The sequence below is a fragment of the Heterodontus francisci genome, chromosome 26 (assembly GCF_036365525.1).
Source record: "Heterodontus francisci isolate sHetFra1 chromosome 26, sHetFra1.hap1, whole genome shotgun sequence".
NCBI classification, from domain to species: domain Eukaryota; kingdom Metazoa; phylum Chordata; class Chondrichthyes; order Heterodontiformes; family Heterodontidae; genus Heterodontus; species Heterodontus francisci.
Window position 1 is genome coordinate 44,245,043 of NC_090396.1, and position 24,892 is coordinate 44,269,934.

The 24,892-nt window shown below is 43.0% G+C and overlaps 1 protein-coding gene across 4 annotated transcripts in view; it reads right to left on the reverse strand.

Moving 5' to 3' along the window:
* Positions 1-24,070, reverse strand: part of stx8 (syntaxin 8) — a 425,779-nt gene extending 401,709 nt beyond the window's left edge. For 3 of the 4 annotated variants that reach the window (XR_010977561.1, XM_068058120.1, XM_068058122.1), the window contains exons 1-2: positions 24,007-24,070; positions 10,801-10,900 (exon numbers count right to left, since the gene is read on the reverse strand). Coding sequence is in view for 3 of the 4 variants with exons in the window: in XM_068058120.1 (XP_067914221.1) it covers positions 10,801-10,900; positions 24,007-24,023 (117 nt within the window). In the remaining variant the exon portion in view is untranslated. Of the gene's footprint in view, positions 1-10,800; positions 10,901-18,991; positions 19,101-24,006 lie in introns of all 4 variants that reach the window. The other variant, XM_068058121.1, reaches the window with a different exon arrangement.
* Positions 24,071-24,892: the final 822 nt, after the last annotated feature.

Below are 24,892 nucleotides of genomic sequence, written 5' to 3' on the forward strand. Positions count from 1 at the left end.
TGGGGCTAGGTCAATAGAAATTTCTAAAACTGAGACGGATAGATTTTTACTAGATAAGGGTAGAAAGGGACATGGAAGCAGGATGGGTAAATGAAGTCAGGATACAGAATCAACCATGATCTGAAAGGCTTGTGGGGCTAAATGGCCTTCTCCTGTTCCTATCTTCCTTCATAATGCTGTTCGGTAGGGAGTTCCAATATTGTGACTCAGCAACCACGATGGAATGGCAATATATGTCCGAGTCCAGATGGTGTGGAGGTGATGGTGTTCCCATGCACCTGCTGTCCTTGCACTGCTAGATGGTTGGGAGGTGCTACCAAAGAAGTGCAACGTTCATGTAGTGTACAGAAGCATTAAAGTGTACACTTGTTTTTTAAGACATCCACCTCAATTTTATAATCCACGAGTTGCATTATCCATTCACAAGAGTTTAAGCTCTAATCATGCTGCCTATTCACACTGCAGTTAAACTGAGCAAAGTAATGTTCTGCGCAAGCATACGCAAACACATGTACAGATCATTGTTACAGGCATTAGAGTGTCCATTTATTTATTTATTTAGAGATACAGCACTGAAACAGGCCCTTCAGCCCACCGAGTCTGTGCCGACCATCAACCACCCATTTATACTAATCTTACACTAATCCCATATTCCTACCACATCCCCACCTGTCCCTATATTCCCCTACCACCTACCCATACTAGGGGCAATTTATAATGGCCAATTTACCTACCAACCTGCAAGTCTTTGGCTGTGGGAGGAAACCAGAGCACCCGGCGAAAACCCAAGCAGTCACAGGGAGAACTTGCAAACTCCGCACAGGCAGTACCCAGAATTGAATGATCTTAATGTTTTAAAAGATCTGGCACGCTAGTCCGCTTTTCTCAAAACATTAAAACGTGAATACTGACTACAACAAACTACAATGTATTTTCCCTTCTAATAAAAAAATAATTGGCAGGGCTTCAAACCAATGCTTTCACATGGCTGCCCACATCCACCCTGACCAGTGCAAGGCTGCCACTTTCAGGTCTGTTTGTCTGTTTTATACTACACTGGTACATTGGAAGTACATTGTAAAAGTAGCATCAATGTAGTGTGGCATTGGTAGCACAATTCTGGAGAAACTTCAAGAATTTAATAGCTTGAGCAGCTGAGGCAAATGCTGCAGAAGTGAGACATAGAACAACAGATATTCGCACAAGATTACTCTGCAGCTGCCCTAGCTACTCTACAAGACTAAACACCCCTAAACCAGAAACTTAGTCTCACAGCGGGTAGAGATTTCTCAGTGTGTAGGCACACTTTGTAAATCACAGGGTAAGGAGAAAAATCATTACACAGGCAATTTCAGTCCCATGCAATGCTCTAATCAACAAAAAATTTCCCAATTTTTACTAGACTTAATGTAGCTATTGTTACAACCAAGGTGGGAGGAGTGCACTGTTTTTTTCTAGTTCCACTTCTCCACAGGTCACAACATATATTTAAATGTTTACCCAGTTACCAATAGAATCAATAATAGACTCTATTTTTAATCCCAGAATAAAATACACCAACCAGGTTTCTGTAATAAACAACAAAATTATCAGTTTATCATAAATCAAGACATAACCAGTAATGAAGCTGTCATGGGACAGCTTTGTTATTTAATCTCTCCTGCCCTGTCACACACGTTCCCTTTTGTTCTCTTTCCCACCGAACACCCCCTTTCACTTACTTAAAACCTAATTATTTTCAAACCTTTACCAGTTCTGTTGTAAAGTCTTAGACCTGAAACGTTAACTCTACTTTTCTCTCCACAGATGCTGCCTGACCTGCTGAGTATTTCCAGCACTTTCTATTTTTATTTCAGATTTCCAGCATCTGCAATATTTTGCCTTTATACAAGAATAAGGAAGTTTTGCTACAACTGTATACGACTTTGGTGACTCCAAACCTGGAGTACTGTGCAGTTTTGGTCTCCATATTTAAGGAAGGATATACTTGCCTTGGAAGCAGTAAGGGAAGGTTCACTAGATTGGTTCCTGAGATGTGAGGGCTGTCCTATGATGAGAGGTTCAGTAAATCGGGCCTATACGCTCTGAAGTTTTAGAAGAATGAGGTGATCTCATTGAAACATACAAGAATTGGAAGGGGCTTGACAGAGTAGACAGAGAGGTTGTTCCCCTGCATGGGGAATCTAGAACATGGGCACAGGGGTTGATCATTTAGAACTGAGGGGAGAAATTTCTTCACTTAGAAGGCTGTGAATCTTTGGAATTGTCTACCCTAGAAGGTTGTGGTTGCTCCATTGCTGAGTTATTTAAAGCTGAACTCATCAGATTTTTGGTGTCTCAGGGAATCAAGGGATCAGGAGAGCAGGCGGAAAAATAGATTTGAGGCAGATGATAGCCATGATCGCACTGAATGGGGAGCATGCTCAAGGAGTTGAATGGTCTACTCTTGCTCCTAACTCTTATGTTTTTATGTTGTTTGAACAGGTGGCACTAGGAAGGCCAAAAATGAATAAGTGAAATGCTGGTAAGCTGCTAAAAAGACGATCAGTGGTAGCTTCAAAAGATAGTAGTGCTACCATCCTGGAGATAATAGTAGCAGCCCACAGTCAAGACTGAATGTGAGGAATTACACACTACTACAACCTGATCAGATTAGGATCAATTTTTTTCCTTGGAGGAACGCATACTGAAGTGGTGCATAAGGGTTTCAATGGAATACATGGCTCATTTGGATTGGAATTTGGTTCAGAAGTGTTAATTTCACTACAATTAACTACACCATCTTGACCCAGTGCACTGTGACACTACACTAACCCGCTTCAGTTTTCTGTCCCTTAAAAAATTTAAGATACAATGGCTGATTATACTTTGAAGATGAAATGCTACAGTCATTCATATGCATTTGACATGATCGATAACCACTGACCTTAGAATGATCGTGAAAGAACATTTCCATCTGCAAGAAATCTTATAAAATTGATTATCCTTGTTGCTTTTCTTGAAGTTAATTTCATACAATCGTATTTAATGGATTTGAACTGAAGTTGTTCCAACAAAATTAATCTACTTTCCAGCATATGGTTACTTTAGTCGCTTTTCACTACAAAAAAAGATGTGCATCAAGTCTCCAATTAGCTGTAGCACTGGATTAAAGCTCCAGTTTCATTTGGAGATTATGCTCAATGTAGAAAAAACATAATTCTGTTACCAAGACAGTCAACTGTTTCAACAAATAACATTCTGAACTGCTTCCCTGATCCGTTTAGCCAGTATGCACGCCATGTTGCATTAATACTCCAACCACTCAGTTGCTGTTAAGATCCTGTGCTATTAATTTCTAGATGCTAATATTTGGCAGAACTGCAGCACAGTCTAATACAAGATTGATGTGTCTGGAAAGCAGCCGTTTACAGTTTCTACCAGATGGATTCAAAGATCTGTTTTAGACAAACACTGAATGCAATAAATACTTCCAGGTACGGAGTAAGATGTCAATTGTCTGACACTGATGGAACTGAAAATATGCATGTAATTTTTTTTTACCTGTCTTCCATATTGCAGATATGATTGCATGTGAACTGCAGAGCAATAGTTTCTGTGCATGTTTTGGGGTGAAAGTATAATCCTAGTGTTCTCTGCCAAGGATTACATTTCTTAAGTCAACTGAAAACAGACTGCACATTCCTACTACAAGTTTCCAAACCACAACAATCTCACACCGGCTGTCAAGATTTGAATAGAAAAGAGTTCTTGGCTTTTACTATTATCAATTTAAAAATGCAACCAAAATATATAAATGTTTAATGTGAATAGAAGCAAGTCTTTGACACTCAATAAACCTTTCAGGTAAGAGATTTTATAATACATCAATATTTAAGGAAACATTGAAACTAGTCTGTCGCACTTGTCATCAGTTGCCTTAATTAGTAGTTCATTCCAAACTGGAATCTCCTTATTGGCCTTTGATTCAGCACAGCTCGTGCTACATTTCGAAGGACCCAGAGACTGAAACAGTAATATAAAACATATTCCAAATGCCAACTTAATAGAACCATTAGTGTACACACAGTGTAAGCAGCAATAAGTGCCTCAGCCATCATTTCCCAGAAACGTTAACGGCTGAAATCCCAGAAATTGGCAAGAAGTATAATTAAACCCTTATCAAAGCTGTTGGCTGGGATAGTGGTGGTGGGGAAGATTTTTCAGAAAACAAAACTTTCCTCACTTTAGTATCATCATGGTCAGCTAGACAAGAAAACATTCAAACTAAAATAACCAATTCATCTGGAAGTGTTTTATTAATCAGCACTGTTTACTTTTACAGGAAACTGAATGATAACCATTGAGACACTAAAGTAGGATATCGAACCAGCATATAAATATATTGGGCCATAATTTGCTGTGACAGAGCATCTAATGATGTCTGTTATTAGTTAAACTTGCACTTGCAAGTTCAGGTTTTTAAAATTTTTTTTTTTTGCATTGCAAGTTGCTGGAAGTCTGCGAGAGAAACTGGACATCTGGGACCCGAGCAAACAGGCCAAGAAACTGTGCATCTCTTTAACCAGAGTGAAGGATTGAGAAATTAACAGTACAAGGACTGATAAGGAAGTGTAAATTAGTGAGTGAACGCAATGTCAAATCAGGTGCAGAAAGAAAAAGAGAGGAATCCAAAGACTGCATTGTGAGAAAGAAAAAGTAAAAAAAAAAGACATTTTTATACACTTCAACAATCAAAACCTTAAGGAGACTCCACACTTGTAATAGTTAATATTCAATGCAAGATAAGTTGATTGGCAGTAATTAACACTTAGAATGTCAAGAGTACTTGGACTTGAAATGACTTGACATTACTTTCTGTGTAGAGTTAAGTTTCAAACTACAGCAACTGGAAGTAATTCTGCATTTTCAATGGTGATGCAGAGCTCAGAATGTCATTTTCGTGAACCTAACAGCAGAGTGGGATAACTCGGACAGCAGCTTTCGGAGTTTTGCGTTCAACCACACCTGAAGTTGCTGTACCATTTGCGCATAAATAACGGCGAGCACCACAAGCCTCGATGTTGTTTTGACAGTAAAATTTGGGTCATTAAAAACTGAAGTTTGAAACAAGGAAAAAGTAATTTGACCCACCAAATCCATTCTTTTCAGGAGCCCATGAATTACACCATCATTGCATAAAATGCAACTGACAGATGCCCAACATTAAAATGCCTTGAGTTATCTTGACAATGCAGCAATTTGGATTTAAAAAAATCTACAAAATGGAAATTAAAAACTACAATTGCATCACAAAACAAGTCAGTTTACCATCATTTAATTCTTCATGTTTGAAGGAAGAGGACATTGAATGCCCTTAATCAGCGGCAGCACAAAACGATAGCCTATTGTTATGCAAATGATTCTGTTTTAGTTATAATATTTTGTGAGGAATTCATAGTCAAACTTAAGAAATGTTGGACCAGTTTTTATTTCAAGAGGGTCATCAAGAGGACACTGAAAGAACTGGTTGGGCAACAACATTTACTGGTTGTCACATGACTCATTAAAAATAGAACAGAAACCTGGTAACTGGGGAAGATGTAGGCAGAGAAGTGACAGTCACACGCCTCTTGACAGGACAAGCCTGGGAGCAGCAGCGCATACCTGAGAGAGCAGCAAACTCACAAGCTTTTGATTATAGTGTTAATGTTTACCTTCTGAAATGTGATAAATTTAGCGCCGACTGAAGAAGTGTAAGGGTCATAACATATATATAGTTATATAAAATCCATCCTGTGTTGGTTTGAATGTGCTCCTGGAGCATGCCAGCGTAAAAAACATTAGAAATGGGTGTTACAACGACCGAGGTGAAAGCAGTGCACTGTTTATTCTAGTCCCACTTCTCCACGTCACAACATGTTTTTATTTCAAATTTAAATATAAGAAATGCTGGAAATACTCAGCAGGTCTGGCAGCATCTGTGCAGAGAGAAGCAGAGTTAACATTTCAGTGACCCTTCTTCAGAACTGGCAAATATTAGAAATGTGGAAGGTTATAAGCAAGTAAAGCGGGGGTGGGGCAAGAGATAAAGGAGAAGTTGTAGATAGGGCAAGGTCACAAAGAATAACCAATCAGAAGGTCATGGAGCAAAGGCAAACAATATGTTAATGGCGTGTTGAAAGACAAAGCATTAGTACAGATAGGGTGTTAACGGACTGAAAATTGAACAGCCGCAAGTACAAACATGAAAAAAACAGTGGGTAAGCAAACGGAACAAACTAAGATGAAATAAAATAAAATAAACACAAAAAAAAGAAAAAATAACTAAAAATAAAAGTAAAATGGGGGCCCCGTCATGCTCTGAAATTATTGAACTCAATGTTCAGTCCGGCAGGCTGTAGTGTGCCTAATCGGTAAATGAGATGCTGTTCCTTGAGCTTGTGTTGATGTTCACTGGAACACTGCAGCAATCCCAGGACAGAGATGTGATCATGAGTGCAGGGGGGAGTGTTGAAATGGCAAGCAACTGGAAGCTCAGGGTCCTGCTTGTGGACTGAGCGGAGGTGTTCCGCAAAGCGTTCACCCTGTCTGCGTTTGGTCTCCCCAATGTAGAGGAGACCACATTGTGAGCAGCGAATACAGTATACTACATTGAAAGAAGTACAAGTAAATCGCTGCTTCACCTGAAAGGAGTGTTTGGGGCCTGGGATAGTGAGGAGAGAGGAGGTAAACGGGCAGGTATTACACCTCCTGCGATTGGGAAGGGGACGAGGTGGTGGGGGTAATGGAGGAGTGGGCCAGTGTGTCACGGAGGGAACGATCCCTTAGGAATGCTGATAGGGGAAGGGAGGGGAAGATGCGTTTGGTAGTGGCATCACACTGGAGGTGGTAGAAATGGCAGAGGATGATTCTTTGGATATGGAGGCTGATGGGGTGGAAAGTGAAGACAAGGGGAACCCTGTCTCGGTTCTGGGAGGGGAAGGGGTGAGGGTAGAGGTGCGGGAAATGGGCCGGACACGGTTCAGGGCCCTGTCCACCACAGTGGGGGGGGAATCCTCGGTTGAGGAAAAAGGAAGACATATCAGAAATACTGTCATGGAAGGTAGCATCATCAGAGCAGATGCATCGGAGACGGAGAAACTGGGAGAACGGAATGGAGTCCTTACAGGAGGCAGAGTGTGAAGAAGTGTAGTCAGGGTAGCTGTGGGAGTCGGTGGGCTTACAACGGATATTAGTAGACAGCCTATCCCCAGAGATGGAGATAGAGAAGTCGAGGAAGAGAAGGGAAGTGTCAGAGATGGACCAGTAAAGGTGAGAGAAGGATGGAAATTAGAAGCAAAGTTGACTAAGTTTTCCAGTTCACGGCAGGAGCAGGAAGCGGCACCGATACAGTCATCAATGTACCGGAAAAAGAGTTGGGGAAGGGGGCCTGAGTAGGACTGGAACAAGGAATGTTCGACATATCCCACAAAAAGACAGGCATAACTGGAACCCATGCGGGTACCCAGAGCAACACCTTTTACTTGAAGGAAGTGAGTGGAGTTGAAGGAGAAGTTGTTCAATGTGAGAACAAGTTCAGCCAGGTGGAGGAGGGAGGTGGTGGAAGGGGACTGGTTGGGCCTCTGTTCAAGGAAGAGGCGAAGAGCCCTCAAACCGTCCTGATGGGGGATGGAGGTGTAGAGAGATTGGACGTCTACAGTGAAGAGGCGGCGGTTGGGGCCAGGAAACTGGAAATTGTCAAAATGACGTAGGGCGTCAGAAGAGTCACGGATGTAGGTGGGAAGAAACTGGACCAGCGGAGAAAAGATAAAGTCAAGATAGGAAGAAATAAGTACAGTGGGGCAGGAGCAGACTGACACAATGGGTCTGCCGGGACAGTCCTGTTTGTGGATTTTGGGAAGGAGGTAGAAGCGGGCTGTCCAGGGTTGTGGGACTATGAAGTTGGAAGCTGTAGAGGGAAGATGCCCAGAGGAGATGAGGTCAGTGACAGTCCTGTGGATAGTAGATTGATGTTCGGTGGTGGGGTCATGGCCCAGTGGGAGGTAAGAAGAAGCGTCTGAGAGTTGGCGCTGAGCCTCTACAAGGTAGAGGTCAGTATGCCATACAACAACAGCACCACCTTTGTCTGCAGGTTTGATGACCAGGTCGGGGGTAGACCTAAGAGAACGGAGTGACTCAAATTCAGAGGGAGACAGGTTAGAGTGAGTGAGAGGGGCAGAGAAATTGAGATGACCAATGACTCGCCGACAGTTTTCAATGAAAAGGGTAAGAGGCCAGAGGGAGGGGTCCAGGTAGAGGGAGAATGCTGGAGGCGGATGAATGGGTCAACTGGTCGGGGGAAGGACTCCTGTTCAAAGAAGTGAGCCCGGAGGCTGAGGCGATGGAAGAAGAACTCAACGTCACGCCGAGCATGAAATTCATTGAGGTGGGGGCGTAAGGGGATAAAACTGAGACCTTTGCTGAGTACAGAACGTCAGCGCCAGAGAGGGGGAGGTCAGAGGGTATAGTAAATACACAGCAAGGGGTCAGATCAGAAGGGGTGGGGTCAGAGGGAAGTGAAGGGGAAGAAGGATCTGGTGGGGCATTAGTCCCCATCACCTGCTGGAGCTTGCGTTCCTTGACACCTGAAAGGAAGAAAAAAAGTTTTTTGTTCATGCATCGGATGAGACGAAGGATGAAATGAAACTGCGGAGTAGAACAGCTTTGAGATAAGTTGAGGTGGTGCTGCTGGAGAGAGAGGTTCAGTGTGTGCATGTGGCAGCGCATAGCACTGAGTGTGGATCTCAGGATGCGGTGAGAATAGTAGTCCAAGGAACGTTGTATTTCTCGGAGATACCTGCAAACCTGGGTGGATTCAAAACATGATGGGTAAAACTGCAGCTGGAATCCACGTGGAATAAGTCTGAGCCGGAGACAGTCACTGAGGAAGGAGAAGTGGCTGTGAAAACGAGTTTTGGTAGACACTTTATCAAACATCAGGAGGGAAATAGAAAGCAATGAAGGTGAACAAGGTAAAAGAGACAAACAAAAATCCCCTTGGAGAGAAGAGCAGAACTTCTTCAAGGTAGGCATTCCTGGAAGAGAAGTGGCAGTGAATTAAAGACGAAAATAAAAGCAAAATATTGCGGAGGCTGGAAATCTGAAATAAAAACAAGAAATGCTGGAAATACTCAGCAGGTCTGGCAGCATCTGTGCAGAGAGAAGCAGAGTTAACATTTCAGGTCAGTGACCCTTCTTCAGAACTGGCAAATATTAGAAATGTGAAAGGTTATAAGGAAGTAAAGCGGGGGTGGGGCAAGAGGTAACAAAGTAGAAGGTGTAGATAGAGAAAGGTCACAACGAATAACCAATCAGAAGGTCATGGAGCAAAGGCAAACAATACCTTAATGGTGTGTTGAAAGACAAAGCATTAGTACAGAAAGGGTGTTAACGGACTGAAAATTGAACAGCCGCAAGTACAAACATGAAAAAAACAGTGGGTAAGCAAACGGAACTAACTAAGATGAAATAAAATAAAACAAACACAAAAAATATATTTAAAAAAGGAAAAAGAAAAAAATAACGAAAAATAAAGGTAAAATGAGGGGCCCGTCATGCTCTGAAATTATTGAACTCAATATTCAGTCCGGCTGGCTGTAGTGTGCCTAATCGGTAAATGAGATGCTATTCCTCGAGCTTGCGTTGATGTTCACTGGAACACTGCAGCAATCCCAGGACAGAGATGTAAGCATACTTAAATTTCCCCACTTACCGATACGGTCAATCCTATACTCTATTTTTCTCCAGTATAAAACACACCAACCTGGTTTCCTTCTTCAGAACAAAATTATTAGATTATAAACCAAGTCTTAACCAATAATGAAGTAAACCATACACACAAATTGAAATATTAAAGCCTCTTATTGTTTATATATAATTTATACACGCACCAAAAAAAACAGGAAAAATAAAAGGGATTTTTGATTAAAGCTATTACAAAGAAAATAGAAGGAATAAATAAAAAACATTTAGGCTGAAAAGGTATGGAAAGATGTCCTTTGTTTTCATTAGACATCCCAAATGCATGTCGACAGCTGTCAATGGGATCTTCCTAGAACAGTTCCTTCCCAGCGATGTTGATGATCAGTTTGGGTAGGCTTTCCAAGAGAACAGCTACAGAGGCTCCAAATAGGTCTTACAGCAGGAATGCAACAAGATGTTTTCAGTCCCACACATTCAATATGCAAAGGTTTCTTCAAACATGCAGGGTTTCTTCAAATATAGGAGGAACTGCCACAATGTATACAGGGTTTATTTTAAAGGGAAAAAGAGAGAACTGAGCTGTTTTTCTTCTGGAAGGCAAAAATCAACTGGCTTTTTAACGGTTCAAATTGAAACTGAAAACATTCCAAAGGTCAAGTCTCCTGATGTCCATAAATCTTGGCTTGTCACATCTTGGTACACATCTCTCCAAGTCAAACACAACGTCCACTGGGTTATTTGAAAACAGGTGCCTTCCAGTAACTGTTCACAATTCAAACTCAGTCCAAACCTTCTGGTGACCTCCCTTTAAAAAAAAACACTCAAAGTTCCAACATCCATGGAATCCTTTTCAGTTTTAAAGTACAAATTCTCAAAATTTAACAAAAAAAAATGCAAACACTCATAACAGTGTTGCCTGGGATTGCTGATTTCTGATTAACGATATACTTATCCATAATTAGAGAGCATCCCTTCTGAATTGGATTATACTTCTCAACACTACTTCAAACAACATCATAAAAAACACTATGTTCATATCAAAAGGAACTGTAAAATAATGACAACCATTAAATATACCTTTGAAGGATTACCACCCGTTCTCTTCTGTCTATTACGTTCATGGATATTTTCAGCAACTTCTTGTGCTAGATGGCAGGCAGAATCATACTTCATTAACCTGCAGAACACAGGGAAAAGTCCATTAAACATGTCCAAACATTAATAAGACTAAAATGCTTAGACTGTGATACTTGAATACATTTAGATAAATTACATCAAACATGTGCTCATGACTTATTGGTAGCCCTCTTGCCTGTGTCAGAAGCTGTAGTTGAGTCCCACTGTAGAACTTATGCACTGGAACTAGGCCAAGACGTTCCATGCAGCAATAAGAGACTGCTGCAGAGATGGAGGTGCTGTCACCCAGATGTGATATTAAACTCAGTCCCCATCTGCCTGTTCCTGTGGTTGAAGTGGATGGTACTGATCCCATGGCTCTCAGAAGAGCAGTAAGTTCGCTCAGTGTGCTGACCTATTTACATGACCGAAACAAGTTAACTGGTCATTCATCTCAATGCTGTTAATGGGGTCTTGCTGTGTTTAAATCAGCAATGCAAATTCACAATATGGCCAGTGCTTCAAGATATTTGCAAGATGTGCTCTTCCAAGTTGCAGAACAGAAAACTGAGAGCAGCAACAATTATCCTTTGAAATGGCACCACGTGCAGGAAGGAACATTTGATCAACTTCCTAATTGTTTGGACAGCATCTCACAGCAGCACCAATCATGCTGAATTAGTTACTTCCATGCAATATCACAGTGGAAAAAATTATATGGCCTGCTTTAATTCTGTCATGGTCCTTTAAAAGGGATTATTTGATTGCAGCCTCTAAACCAGAGAAACCATTTGATAACCCAGCTAAATATAGCTCTGTTTATGTTCTCTGCAATTTAAGAGTCATTATCATAGTTTGAGCACAGGAATTGTAAACTGTTGGCAGCCTTCCGTCTCGTGAGACAATGTTATGCAGCTTGGTGGTCAACTCTGTGTTAAACATCGCCTGGTATGGCTCAGCAGCCCCATCTGGTATGGCAGTCTCTGCTGCATTTGCTACAGATGAAGGCAATGGCTGAGAAGGTGCAGGATTGCTGGCCTCTGTTTTCTCTGTGCCCTCTTCTCACCAGCTGAGCTTTCCGTTTCTCCTCTCATCTTCCAACGCCCCTCTGAACAGTCAGCTTTCTGAGGCCGTTGGCAACTGTCTCTCAGTTGTCTATGTCCGCCATCTTCATATCTCGCTTGCAGGTGTCTTTGTAGCAAAGCTATGGACATCCAGCAGGTTGTGACCCTGCAGCCAGTTCACCCTACAGAAGGTCTTTGGGTATACGAGTATCATCCATCCAATGGATGTCACTGACTTAGTAATGAGCATACGCTGATGGAATTAGCACGCTCCAGGATCACCGAGTTGGTGACGTTGTCCTGCCAAGAGATACTGAGGATGCATCTGTGACAGCAAAGGCGGAAACTGTTCAGCCTTTTCTTCTGTTGCCCAGGTCTCAATACTGTAGAAAAGTGCACTAAGAACACAGGCTTGGTAGACTCAGCTTGGTGTTTCCCATCAGGTAGCTGTTGTTCTGCACGTTCTGACTCAACTTGGACGTAACAACGACAACTTTTGCAACGTGCGTGTTGATTTTAGCATCAAATGACAGATTGCTGTTGATTGTGAAGCCTAGATTATGCGAAACAATCAACAGCCTCCAGCATCACAATATCAACGCTGATTGACGGCGGTACGGCATCGTCCTGGACCATAGTAGGAGGAGGGGATCCTTTGGCAGGCATCCAATTTTCTTGAGCTTAAATAGACCGCATCTGCTCACATGATCAAATGTGTTGGTGAGGCTGATGAAGGCAATATAAAGTGGACTCCTTTATTCAAGACATTTCTCTTTCAGCTGCCAGACTGAAGATCGTGTCAATTGTGAATCTTCCGGTTCTGAAACCACACTGGAATTCAGCACAGATGCGTTCAGCCGAGATCTGCAATCTGACCAGGGCAACACGGCTGAATGCTTTTCCCACAATGCTCAGCAGGGAAATGTCTCGATGGTTGTTGCAATCGCTGATGTCACCCTTGTTCTTGTACAAGATCACAATCTGTGCATTACCCCTATCCTGCGGCACTGCCCCCTCTCTCCAGCAGAGACAAAGAAATTCATGCCGATGCTGCAGGAGTGCTGGTTTCTTGAGCTTGAGTTCACGTGGTATAGCATCACCACCTGGAGCTTTGCCAATGGCAAGCAAGTCAATAGATTTGCTAAGCTCCTCCACTGTGGATCTGGTATCTAGCTCTTCCATGACAAGCAGGCTCTCTATGGTGTCTAGAGATTCTTTGGTGACTGCTTTCCCTGGAACACGACTCAAACTAGTGTTCCACCCATCTCTCTGTTTATTGCAGTCGGTGAGGATCACCCCGCCTTCGTTTTCAATGGAGCTTTTTTCTTTGCTGATGGTCTTGTTGCCTTTTTGATCCCATCAAATGGAATTCAATCCAGAGAAGTGTGAGGTAATGCATTTGGGGAGGGCAAACAAAGTAAGGGAATATACAATAAACAGGAGGATATTGAGAGGGATAGAAGAAGTGAGAGACCTTGGAGTGCATGTCCACAAGTCCCTGAAGGCGGCAGGACAGGTAGATAAAATGATGAAGAAGGCATATGGAATGCTTTCCTTTACTGGCTGAGGTATAGAATACAAAAGCAGGGATGTAATGCTGGAACTGTATAAAACGCTGGTTAGGCCACAGCTGGAGTATTGTATACAGTTCTGGTCACATTACAGAAAGGACATAATTGCTCTGGAGAGAGTACAGAGGAGATTTACAAGAATGTTGCCAGGGCTTGAAAGTTGCAGCTATGAGGAAAGATTGGATTAGCTAGGGTTGTTTTCTTTAGAACAGAGGAGGCTGAGGGGTGACTTAACTGAGGCGTACAAAATTATGAGAGGCCCAGACAGAGTAGACAGGAAGGACCTGTTTTCCCCAGGGGGCACAAATTTAAGGTGATTGGTAGAAGGATTAGAGGGGACATGAGGAAAAACCTTTTCACACAGAGGGTGGTGGGTGTCAGGAATTCACTGCACAGATCGGCAGTGGAGGCAGAAACCCTAAACTCATTTAAAAAGGTACCTGGACCTGCACCTGAAGTGCTGTAACCTGCAAGGCTAGGAACCATGTGTTGGAAGGTGGGATTAGATTAGGCGGCTATTTTTTTTTCCAGCTGGCACAGACATGATGGGCTAAACAGCGTCTTTCTGTGCCATATCTTTTCTATGGTTCTATCATAAATTTCCCTATCATTCCCTGTGTCAGAGGACATCTGGATATTCATGCCAAGTTGTAACCAGCAGTCATTGGCACAGCACCTAGCAGTCGGTTGGGCTTTACTTCAAGAATTCAGAGTCTTCTCGCCCGGATCTCTCTTTGAAGTCAAGCGATTCGCTGTAATTACATGATCGATTCCATTACAGCAATTTAATTTTGAACCAGTCAGCGTTTTTCTGTTCTTATTTCATATAAGTTGAGAATATTGTAAATGGTGTCTCAAAGAACGTTCCATTTCACTACTGCACTCTGTGTGGGAATGCGGAGAGCACCTGTTCATTGCAATCGAGGAACTGTTGGTTCATATCTGGATAGGCAGCATGGATGACGTTGCTATGAGGACAGTCTTTCTGCCTTAAATGCGAACACCTCAAGGGTTGCAGCCTAAACCTGGTGCATACCAGGGAGTGATCTGTGTCATAGTCAGCACTATTGTAGCTGCGTATGTTGAAGATGTTGCTGAGAGTGTCACATCTGGTGATGATCAGGTCCAGTTGGTGCCACTGTCCTGGCCTTGGATGTCTCTAGGACACCTTGTTGCTTTATTTGTTCTGGCCATGGGGTGGAGGGGGGCAGGGTGCGTTGGTTATACAAAGCTCAAGTAGTCTCTGTCATTCTTGCGTTAAAATCTCGCAATAGGTAAAGATGTTCTGTCACAGGGATTCTGCTGATAACAGTCAAGCTCCCCATAGAACTGTTTTTTTTGTCTCTCTGACGGAGCAGTGATATTCATGACGTTAACTGGCTCTGTTTGAGTTGAGAGGCGGATAGAGAGAACATGTTCTGAGCCATTTGTTGGGGCTTCTATCAAGAGCAACGAGTTCCTTACAGCGAAGCCTACACGCTGCTCACGTGTTTCCTCTGAACTCTTCCCCTGCCAGATGAAGGTATAATGTGTTTCTCTGTCATTGATCCACTCTCAGCAAGCCTGATCTCTTGTAGGGAAGCTATGTCAATGTTCAGCCTATCAAGTTCCATGTTGATCACAGCTGTCTTGCGGGCGTTGTCAAACCAGTTGCAAGTCGTCTCAGTCCTGTGCACGTGATCCTGACATTCCAGTTTGCCATTGAAGAGCTGGTATCTTTATTCTTTTCATTTCTTTGCCTAGCGGGATTGATTTGGTCCATTTGTTGAGCAGAGACTCTAAGCTCCAATCCAATTGAAGCAGGTGGACCATGGCAGGTCAGCGCTTTAACAGTTGAGGGCTACCCGGCTTGATGCAGGCGGTAGCTGACCAGTGGGACACAATGGTCTTTCCCACTGTCGGAGACAGCTTGTAGCACCTGTTCTCTACATCAATCAAGTTGTGCTTATCACTCAACTCCTATCTCCCGTGCTAACACTCTGCAGCAAAACTGGAGTGTCCACCAGGTCGATGTGATACACCTAGTGTGTGGCTGAAGAAAGTTAGCGTGCTTCTCATTTGCAGCCAACACAGCTGGCTAGCAGCTATGCAAAAAGGAGTGTCAAATGCACAAGTCTCTCCCTGTCCGTACACGGCCACTCCATGGGCAAGCCATCTGCTGTGCTTCCACATGGCGACACACACAAAATGGGTCCCTTGTGGCCCCAGGCTAAAGCTTCTGAGGAAGTTTGGCCCCCAGACATGCAGTACGCAGGCCCACCAGCTTATGGACACACCCTGGCGCTCATGAACCAAACTCCCATCTATGGACAAATCACTGCACTGCCTTGTGCATAGCCCAGGACAGACGAAGGCTAAATGAGCAAACCATGACAAAAAATCTGGAATGGAGCCCAAAGGCAGATTAATGTCTAAATATGCCATCTTTCCGGCAATTCCTACAAGTAAGCAGGTGCCAAAAATAGTGCTCTGTATTCCTTTGGACTTAACTGGGAGGGTCAAGAGGGGGACCCTGACATGTGGGCAGCCCAAAGTCTCCATAAATTTTGCCCAGGCTTGTGCCCTGGAGAGAACACTCCAGTTTTGCTGAATTGTAAACTATTCATTTTCTGTTGTACAAACCAGTAGAGTTTAACAACCACCGTAAATCTATGTCATAGCTCTGCCATTATTCATTTGTTCCATTACTGCTAACAAATCACTTTAGAAGTTTAAGCCAAAACAAGGTCCAGCATTGTGTTATTCTGCTGCTTTTGAAGATAAGGAAGATTTCTTAGAGACACAGAAACACTATGCCAGTGCTGAAGTAATCTATAAAAGGGTTCTCTATTCGTTATAAAAACAAGAAATGCTGGAAATACTCAGCAGGTCTGGCAGCATCTGTGGAGAGAGAAGCAGAGTTAACGCTTCAGGTCAGTGATCCTTCTTCAGAACCCAGTTCTGAAGAAGGGTCACTGACCTGAAACGTTAACTCTGCTTCTCTCTCCACAGATGCTGCCAGACCTGCTGAGTATTTCCAGCATTTCTTGTTTTTATTTCAGATTTCCAGCATCCGCAGTATTTTGCTTTTATTCTCTATTCGTTAACCTGGGTATGCCACAATATTATTGCCTAAATAACAGGTTAATTGAAAGAAGCTCTCAAGGTCTAAACAATAAGAAACACAAATCAAAGATATTCATAATAAAAAGTATAAATGAACATCAGCTCACAACAGCCACCGTAGTTAAAATGAAAACTAAGCATATAGCTTTGTCACTTAACAGTTCATATAAAGTTTATCTACCATGCAGTCAGGAATGCATCTTGATTGTGATTCTACAATGTTTGTCAGTATATTTAATGCTCTTTATAGACAGTACCAACTCAGTCCTAAACATCCGAGGGTGATTAATGCATAGAAATCTAATCAAAGAGCTCAGATGGCAGCAGCAATTTATAACTGACCTTGAGGTAGATAAAAATCTTGACATTACATTTCTTTTTTATATGACGCTAGCTGACGTAATGTGGTGCTGCACACTTTTTATATAACAGTTGATTTATTATATTGTACCAGATGTCCCATAACATGGCTCATGGTGAATCTGCACTTTTATACCAACAAAGATGTTATGCTAAGTAATATTATCTGGGACAATGATTTATTGACATTGCACTGGGAAGAAACGCAAGAGTCCGGAGGCAATTTGAAGGGTACTACAGACATTGGAAGCATCATGGAGAAGAGTTCTGGCAGCATTTGGCCAGGCCCTGGTAATTGGAATTACTAGGAAAGGAGTCCTGTAACTTGTGAGGAATGATGCCGAGATTGAGGAAAAGACAATGGTAGGGAAAGAATCACCAGAAGTGGGGATGGCAGTGGGGCAGACAGGGATTCTGGGGAAAAGGAAGTAAGTCCCAATATGGAACCACTGGGAGAAGCCCAGGAACATTGGAGTGACCCCAGTCAATGGGAGCATGGACGAGGGTTTTCTGAGCACTGGAAGAATTTGTAATCAGGTTGGTGGGTGGGGCGTGTGGTGGTGGTGGTTGTGGCTGTGGGAAAAGATTTGGACGACCAGACTTGTGTCCAGTTCTGGGCACCACACTTTAGGAAGGATGTTAAGGCATTAAAATCAATAAAGATTCATGAGAATGAAGTTCCTCATCCCTGGAACCAGTTACGTGGATAGGATGGAGAGGCTGGGCCTGTTCCCCTTGGAGGAGAAGATTAAGAGGAGATTTGATAGAGGTATTCAAAACCATGAGGGGTCTGCACAGAGAAGACAGGGTTAAACAGTTCCTAGTGATAGAAGGATACAGAACCAGAGGACACCAATTTAAGGTGATTGGGAAAAGCAACAGCAACATGAGGAAAAACATTTTTTTTCACGCAACAAGTGGTTAGGATCTGGAATTCATTGCCTGAGAGTGTGGTGGAGGCAGATTCAATTGAGGCCTTCAAAAGATAACGGGATCATCTTAAGAGAAAAAAATCTGCAGGGCTATGGGGAAAAGGCAGGGGAGTGGGACTAGATGAGTTCGCTTGTAGAGTTGGGAGACATGACAGGCCAAATGGCCTCCTTCTGTGCTGTAGCTAATCTATGATTCTATGACCCCTTTCTGACTATAAGGGCGTTCCCATGTGTCAATCTTCCCTCTAACCCATCTGTAGCCCCCTTTTGGGCTTTCAGTCAGCCATCCACCGCTTTGCCCATCATGAGCCAGCTCCTGCCTTTACATTTCTGCTTAGTACACCATTTAAGGTTTTGCCAACTTCTGCACTCTTTAATAAACAGATATTTACCACCTTAAAAGCTTCAAATGTTCATTATGTACGCAGTTTCCCAATTTTATTTTTAAAAAGAATCTCATTCTATGAGGTTTTCTTTGAATTGGGAATCAAAAATGGAAAGGAGGATCCTGATATCATCCAAATGGATAGTAGCCAGCCAAGAGAAACCCAATTCAAATTCAGTTTTCACTAAATCCAGTTAGATTTAAAATCATGTGAAAAACAAAGTTAAATCCCCTACCATGTTTTCACTGAGAAACATTTTAAGGTTTGTACTTGGGATATAGATGAAGCTGCCAAGGCTACATTTATTGCCCTTCCCCAATTGCCTACTTTTCAACTGCTGCAATCTTTGTGAAGATGGTACTCCCACAACACCATAAGGTGGGGAATTGCAGGATATTGACCCAGCAATGAAGAAATGGCAATAATATGTCCAAGTCAGGATCGCAGGTTTTTGGTAAGAGAACACAGAGGTGATGATGCTCCCACAGCATTGCTGCTTTTGTGCTTGATCATTTAGGCCACAGGGCAAGAAGGTGATACTGAAGTGGGTGGGGAGAATGTGGCCAGGTCTTTGGTTTTAGTCATTGGGCAGCAATGGAAAGTACAGCGAAAGGGTAGCACTCCATCCCCTTGCCCCATGTCTACTGCCCCACACCCTGTCTCCTCCCTTCCCCCTTCAGTATAGATAAATACTGTTTAAACAACTTTCTAAATGTAAATAAAACTATTTTTACCGAAGTAGTTATGATGCCTTTTCTGGTGGGTTCAAGTGGACATGAAAGATTAGTGTCCATTTAAAAAAAGTGACTATATTCTGGGGCTTCTCCAGTGGATCTCTTGGCTCTATTTGAAAAAACAGGAAGTCAATATTCTGGATATGAACAGCTTGCATTTATATAGTGCCTTTAAAGTAGTAAAACGTCCCAAAGTGCTTCACATTAGCACTATCAAACAAAATTTGACATCAAGCCACACAAGTAGATATTAGAGGTAGGTTTAAAGGAAAGAGGGACAGAAAGCTATGGGGAAGGAATTCCAGAATTCAGGGCCTAGGCAGCTGAAAGCACGGCTGCCAATGGTGGAGTAATGAAATCAGGGATGCACAAGAGGTCAGAATTGGAGGAGCACAGAGATCTGAGAGTTGTATGGCTAGATGAGGTTACATAGATAGGGAGGGGCAAGGCAATGGAGGGATTTGAAAACAAGCATTAGAATTTTAAAATTAAGGCATTGCCAGACCAGGAGCAATGTAGGTCAGCGAGCACACAGGTCAGCATTCCGCACTCAAACAAAACCACCTGAAACTGATTGATCATTCACTTCATTGTTGACTATGCAACGTTTCTGGCACAAAATACTATCATATCTGGCTTGATAACGGCTGAAGGCAGTGGATACTGCAAAGGCTATGGGCCCTGACAACATTCCAGCAATAGTACTGAAGACTTGTGCTCCGGAACTAGTCGTGCCCATAGCCAAACTGATCCAGTACAGCTACAATACCGGCATCTACCCAGCAATATGAAAAATTGCCCAGGTATGTCCTATGCACAAAAAGCAACACAAATCCAACCCAGCCAATTAACGCCCTATCAGTCTACTCCCAATCATAAGCAAAGTGATGAAAGGGGTCATCGACAGTTCTATCAAGCAGCACTTGCTCAGCAATAACCTGCTCACTGATGCTCAGTTTGGGTTCTGCCAGGGCCACTCAGCTCCTGACCTCATTACAGCCTTGTTCCAAACATGGACAAAAGAGCTGAACTCCAGAGGTGAGGTGAGAGTGACTGCCCTTGACATCAAGGAGCCCTAGCAAAACTGGAGTCAATGGGAATCAGGGGAAAACTCTCCACCAGTTGGAGTCATAACTAGCAAAAAGGAAGATAGTTGTGGTTGTTGGAGGTCAATCATCTCAGTACCAGGACATCACTGCAGGAATTCTTCAGGGTAATGTCCGAGGTCCAAACATCTTCAGCTGCTTCATCAATAACCTTCTCTCCAACATAACGTCAGAGGTAGGGATGTTCGCTGAATGACTGCACAATGTTCAGCATCATTCGTGATTCCTCAAATACTGAAGCAGCCCATGTCCATATGCAGCAAGACCTGGACAACATCCAAGCTTGGGCTGATAAGTGGCAAGTAACATTCACGCCACACAAATGCTAGGCAATGACTATCTCCAACAAGAGAGAATCTGACCATCTCCCCATGACGTTCAACAGCATTACCAATGCTGAATACCCCACTATCAACATCCTAGGGGTCACCATTGACCAGAAACTAAACTGGACCAGCTACATAAATGCTGTGGCTACAAGAGCAGGTCAGAGGCTGGGAATTCTGCAGTGAGTAACACACCTTCTGTCTCCCCAGTGTCTGTCCACCATCTACAAGGTACAATTCAGAAGTGTGATGGAATACTCTCCACTTGACTGAATGGGTGCAGCTCCTACATTCAAGAAGCTTGACACCATCCATGACAAAGCAGCCTGACACTCCATCCACCACCAATGCACAGTGGCAACAGTGTGTACCATATACAAGATGTACTGCAGCAACTCACCAAGGCTCCTTCGACAGTACCTTCCAAACCCACGACCTCTACCACCTAGAAGGACAAGGGCAATCGTGCATGGGAACACCACCACCACTTGCAAGCTCCCCTCCAAGCCAAATACCATCCTGACTTCGAACTATATCGCTGCTGCTTCTCCGTCGCTGGGTCAAAATTCTGGAACTCCCTCCCTAACAGCACTAATGGAGTACCTACACCTCAAGGACTGCAACAGTTCAAGAAGGTAATTCACCACCAGCTTCTCAAGGGAAATTACGGATGGGCAATAAATGCTGGCCTGGCCAGCGACGCTCACATCCACCGAACAAATTAAAAAAAAGATGCACAACACTCGCAAAGTAATCCATTGCATTAAGCATTTAAAAATAGATGTTAGATAAAATCCTAGAGTTTCTATTTATAATCTAAAGAAAAGAGGCAGGGTGTCCAAAATTATAACAACAGAGGGAACATTTAGTCTACCTGTGCTTTGGATCAAACACTGAAGGCTGCTGTACAGGTTGCTAGATATGTTTGCAGGTCTCTGTGGGGTGTATATCATAATCATCAGAAGAGGACAATAAGGATGTAGGATTCACAGTAGTAGCGAAAAGTGTGAACATTTTAAATAGGCCCTGAAGTTACAATGCCCGACTGTCGGACAAGGAACACTGCTTCAAACTAGTTAAAAACAAATTTTAGGCTGCTGTCAGTAAGTTTTTCTTCACGTGGTGAGGAACACATGGAATGAACTTCCAGATGAAATGTTGGAGACAAAAGCCATGGCAGAAACAACTGGATGTTGTGATGGGAAGACTGGCGGCCTTTCTCAATAATGTGTTACGATGGGGGTGGAAACATTTCATGATCAGTATCTATCGTGTGAACAGAGGACTTCTATTACCATTGCAGATGCTGCCTCTTGCTTTCAGTGACATGCCATTGAGACCAAGAAAGAAAAAACTTCCAAAGCCCTCAGCCAATGGGCGATGAACAGTAAAAGATGAAAGCGTATACATTAAAAAAGCAAAATATGAGAAGGGAAAATACATGAATGGTATCTGGACTTTCCTTAAATCCACAAGATACATATAAAATGCAACTTGGGTGATCGAAATTCTCCCATCTCACAGGAGTCAAAAGATGCATTATACAAGTAATCTCTGTATAACTATTTACAAACTTGAATGCATGAGATTTCATGCATGGACACAATGCTTTTATTGCATCGCTGATAAGGGAGCTGTGTCTCAGTCTGCTCACTGTATAAGCCTCCCAGATAAGCAATCCATCACACAAGGCACTGTACACATACCGCAACAACTTGCATTTATTTAGTTCCTTTAAAGAAACAAAATATGTAAAGGCACTTCACAGGAGTGGTATCAGAACAAAATTTGGCACAGAGGCAAATAAGGGGATAGAACGCAAAACATCAAAAGTTTGATCAAAGATATAGGTTTTAAGGAGCATATTAAAGGAAGAAAGTGAGGTAGAATTGGAGAGCATTAGGGAGGGAATTCCAGAGCTGTCCCTCACACACAGCTCTGTAAATATCTATTACTGAGTGTCTCACATGCCCTGCTCGGGAAATATCCCTCATTGAGGTTGTCTCACACGCCCTGTTCTGTAAATATCCCTCATTGAGGGTGTTTCACACACCCTGCTCTGTAAGTATCCCTCATTGAGGGAGCCTCACACGCCCTGCTCTGTAAATATCCTTCATTGAGGGTCTATGACACACCCTGCTCTGTAAATATCCCTCATTGAGGGTGTCTCACACACCCTGCTCTGTAAATATCCCTCATTGAGGGTCTATGACACACTCTGCTCTGTAAATATCCCTCATTGAGGATGCCCCACACACCGTACTCTGTAAACATCCCTCATTGAGGGTGTCTCACACACTCTGCTCTGTAAATATCCCTCATTGAGGGTGTCTCACACACTCTGCTCTGTAAATATCCCTCATTGAGGGTGTCTCACACACTCTGCTCTGTAAATATCCCTCATTGAGGATGTCCCACACACCCTACTCTGTAAATATCCCTCATTGAGGATGTCCCACACACCCTACTCTGTAAATATCCCTCATTGAGGATGTCCCACACACCCTGCTCTGTAAATATCCCTCATTGAGGGTTTCTCACGTCATGTTCTGCAAATATCCCTCATTGAGGATTGATCACACACTCTGCTCTGTAAATAACCCTCATTGAGGATGTCCCACACCCCCTGCTCTGTAAATATCCCTCACTGAAGCTGTCCCACACCCCCTGCTCTGTAAATATCCCTCATTGTGGGTGTCTCACACCCTGCTCTGTAAATATCCCTCACTGAGGATGTCCCACACACTGTGCTCTGTAATATCCCTCATTGAGGGTGTCTCACACCCTACTCTGTAAATAATCCTCATTGAGGATGTCCCACACACCCTACTCTGTAAATATCCCTCATTGAGGATGTCCCACACACACTGCTCTGTAATATCCCTCATTGAGGATGTCCCACACTCCCTGCTCTGTAAATATCCCTCATTGAGGATGTCCCACACACACTGCTCTGTAATATCCCTCATTGAGGATGTCCCACACTCTCTGCTCTGTAATATCCCTCATTGAGGATGTCCCACACACCCTACTCTGTAAATATCCTTCATTGAGGATGTCCCACACCCCCTGCTCTGTAATATCCCTCATTGAGGATGTCCCACACTCTCTGCTCTGTAATATCCCTCATTGAGGATGTCCCACACACCCTACTCTGTAAATATCCTTCACTGAGGATGTCCCACACCCCCTGCTCTGTAATATCCCTCATTGAGGATGTCCCACACTCCCTGCAATGTAAATATCCCTCATTGAGGATGTCCCACACTCCCTGCAATGTAAATATCCCTCATTGAGGATGTCCCACACTCCCTGCTCTGTAAATCTGTAAATATCCCTCATTGAGGATGTCTCACACACCCTGCTCTGTAAATATCCCTCATTGAGGATGTCCCACACTCCCTGCTCTGTAAATATCCCTCATTGAGGATGTCTCACACACCCTGCTATGTAAATATCCCTCATTGAGGGTGTCTCACGTCATATTACAGAAACCCCGGCCCCGGTTGTTCCCTGTCATGGGACTGAATTCAGGGGCCGATCTACCCTGTCCTGATATAAAGCCGCTCCGCTTTCCCCTCACCAGGGCTCTCGAGCCATTTCTCTGTCTCTCTTCTCCGGCTCTTCTCCACTTCCTGTTGCTGTCCATCTCACATTTCGGTAACGAACGCGACCAAATGCCCTGAACATTAGTTCCGTCCCAGCTTTGTCATTGTGAATTTTACCTGAACTGATTATTGTTCAACATTCCACAGGCAAGTGTTGGTAAACAAACCGCAGTTGAAGGTTGTTTTGCACACATTAATTTTTTTCTTTGTAAATATATTGTGTTCATTAACTACTGGCATATTCTTGCCTGCACCTGTGGTTGTTCATCAGAGTTGAGTCCAAAAATTCCTACGATTTCCCTCTTAGTTCACTAACGCCAAATTACAGCTGAATAATTCAAATTTTGAAACAGTTTCTAATGTATTCATATGTTCTTTACTTAGAAACTGTTATCTAAACATTATGTTGTTAAGTTGCAAACTCTCCAGGATTGCCCTGGAGTCTTTAGGAATTAAATATTAATATTTTGGCTACTACGAGTATCCAAAAGAGAAAGCATAAAACATAGGAACCGTAGGGAAACATCTTTTTTCATTTGTTTTAAAGATATCGAAGAATAGAAAGAAGACTGAGCAAGGAAGTTGGAGGCGAGACATCATGGGATGAAAGTTCCAGGAATGGAGTTGGCAAACCTGGATATTCTGGAAGGTAGAGGAGAAATATCTGTCAAATCCTGAATCCGAACGTGAGCCAACCAAATAACTGTTGTAGAAATTTACACTTTATTGTGGAAATTTTGGATATTATACAATTTAGTGACCTGACACTGCAACATATAGCAATGCTTTCAGCCCTGCCAGTTGTATAAAATTGTATGGTGTGCAAACCTACTGTTACGTTCAGTTTGCATCATGGTTCCA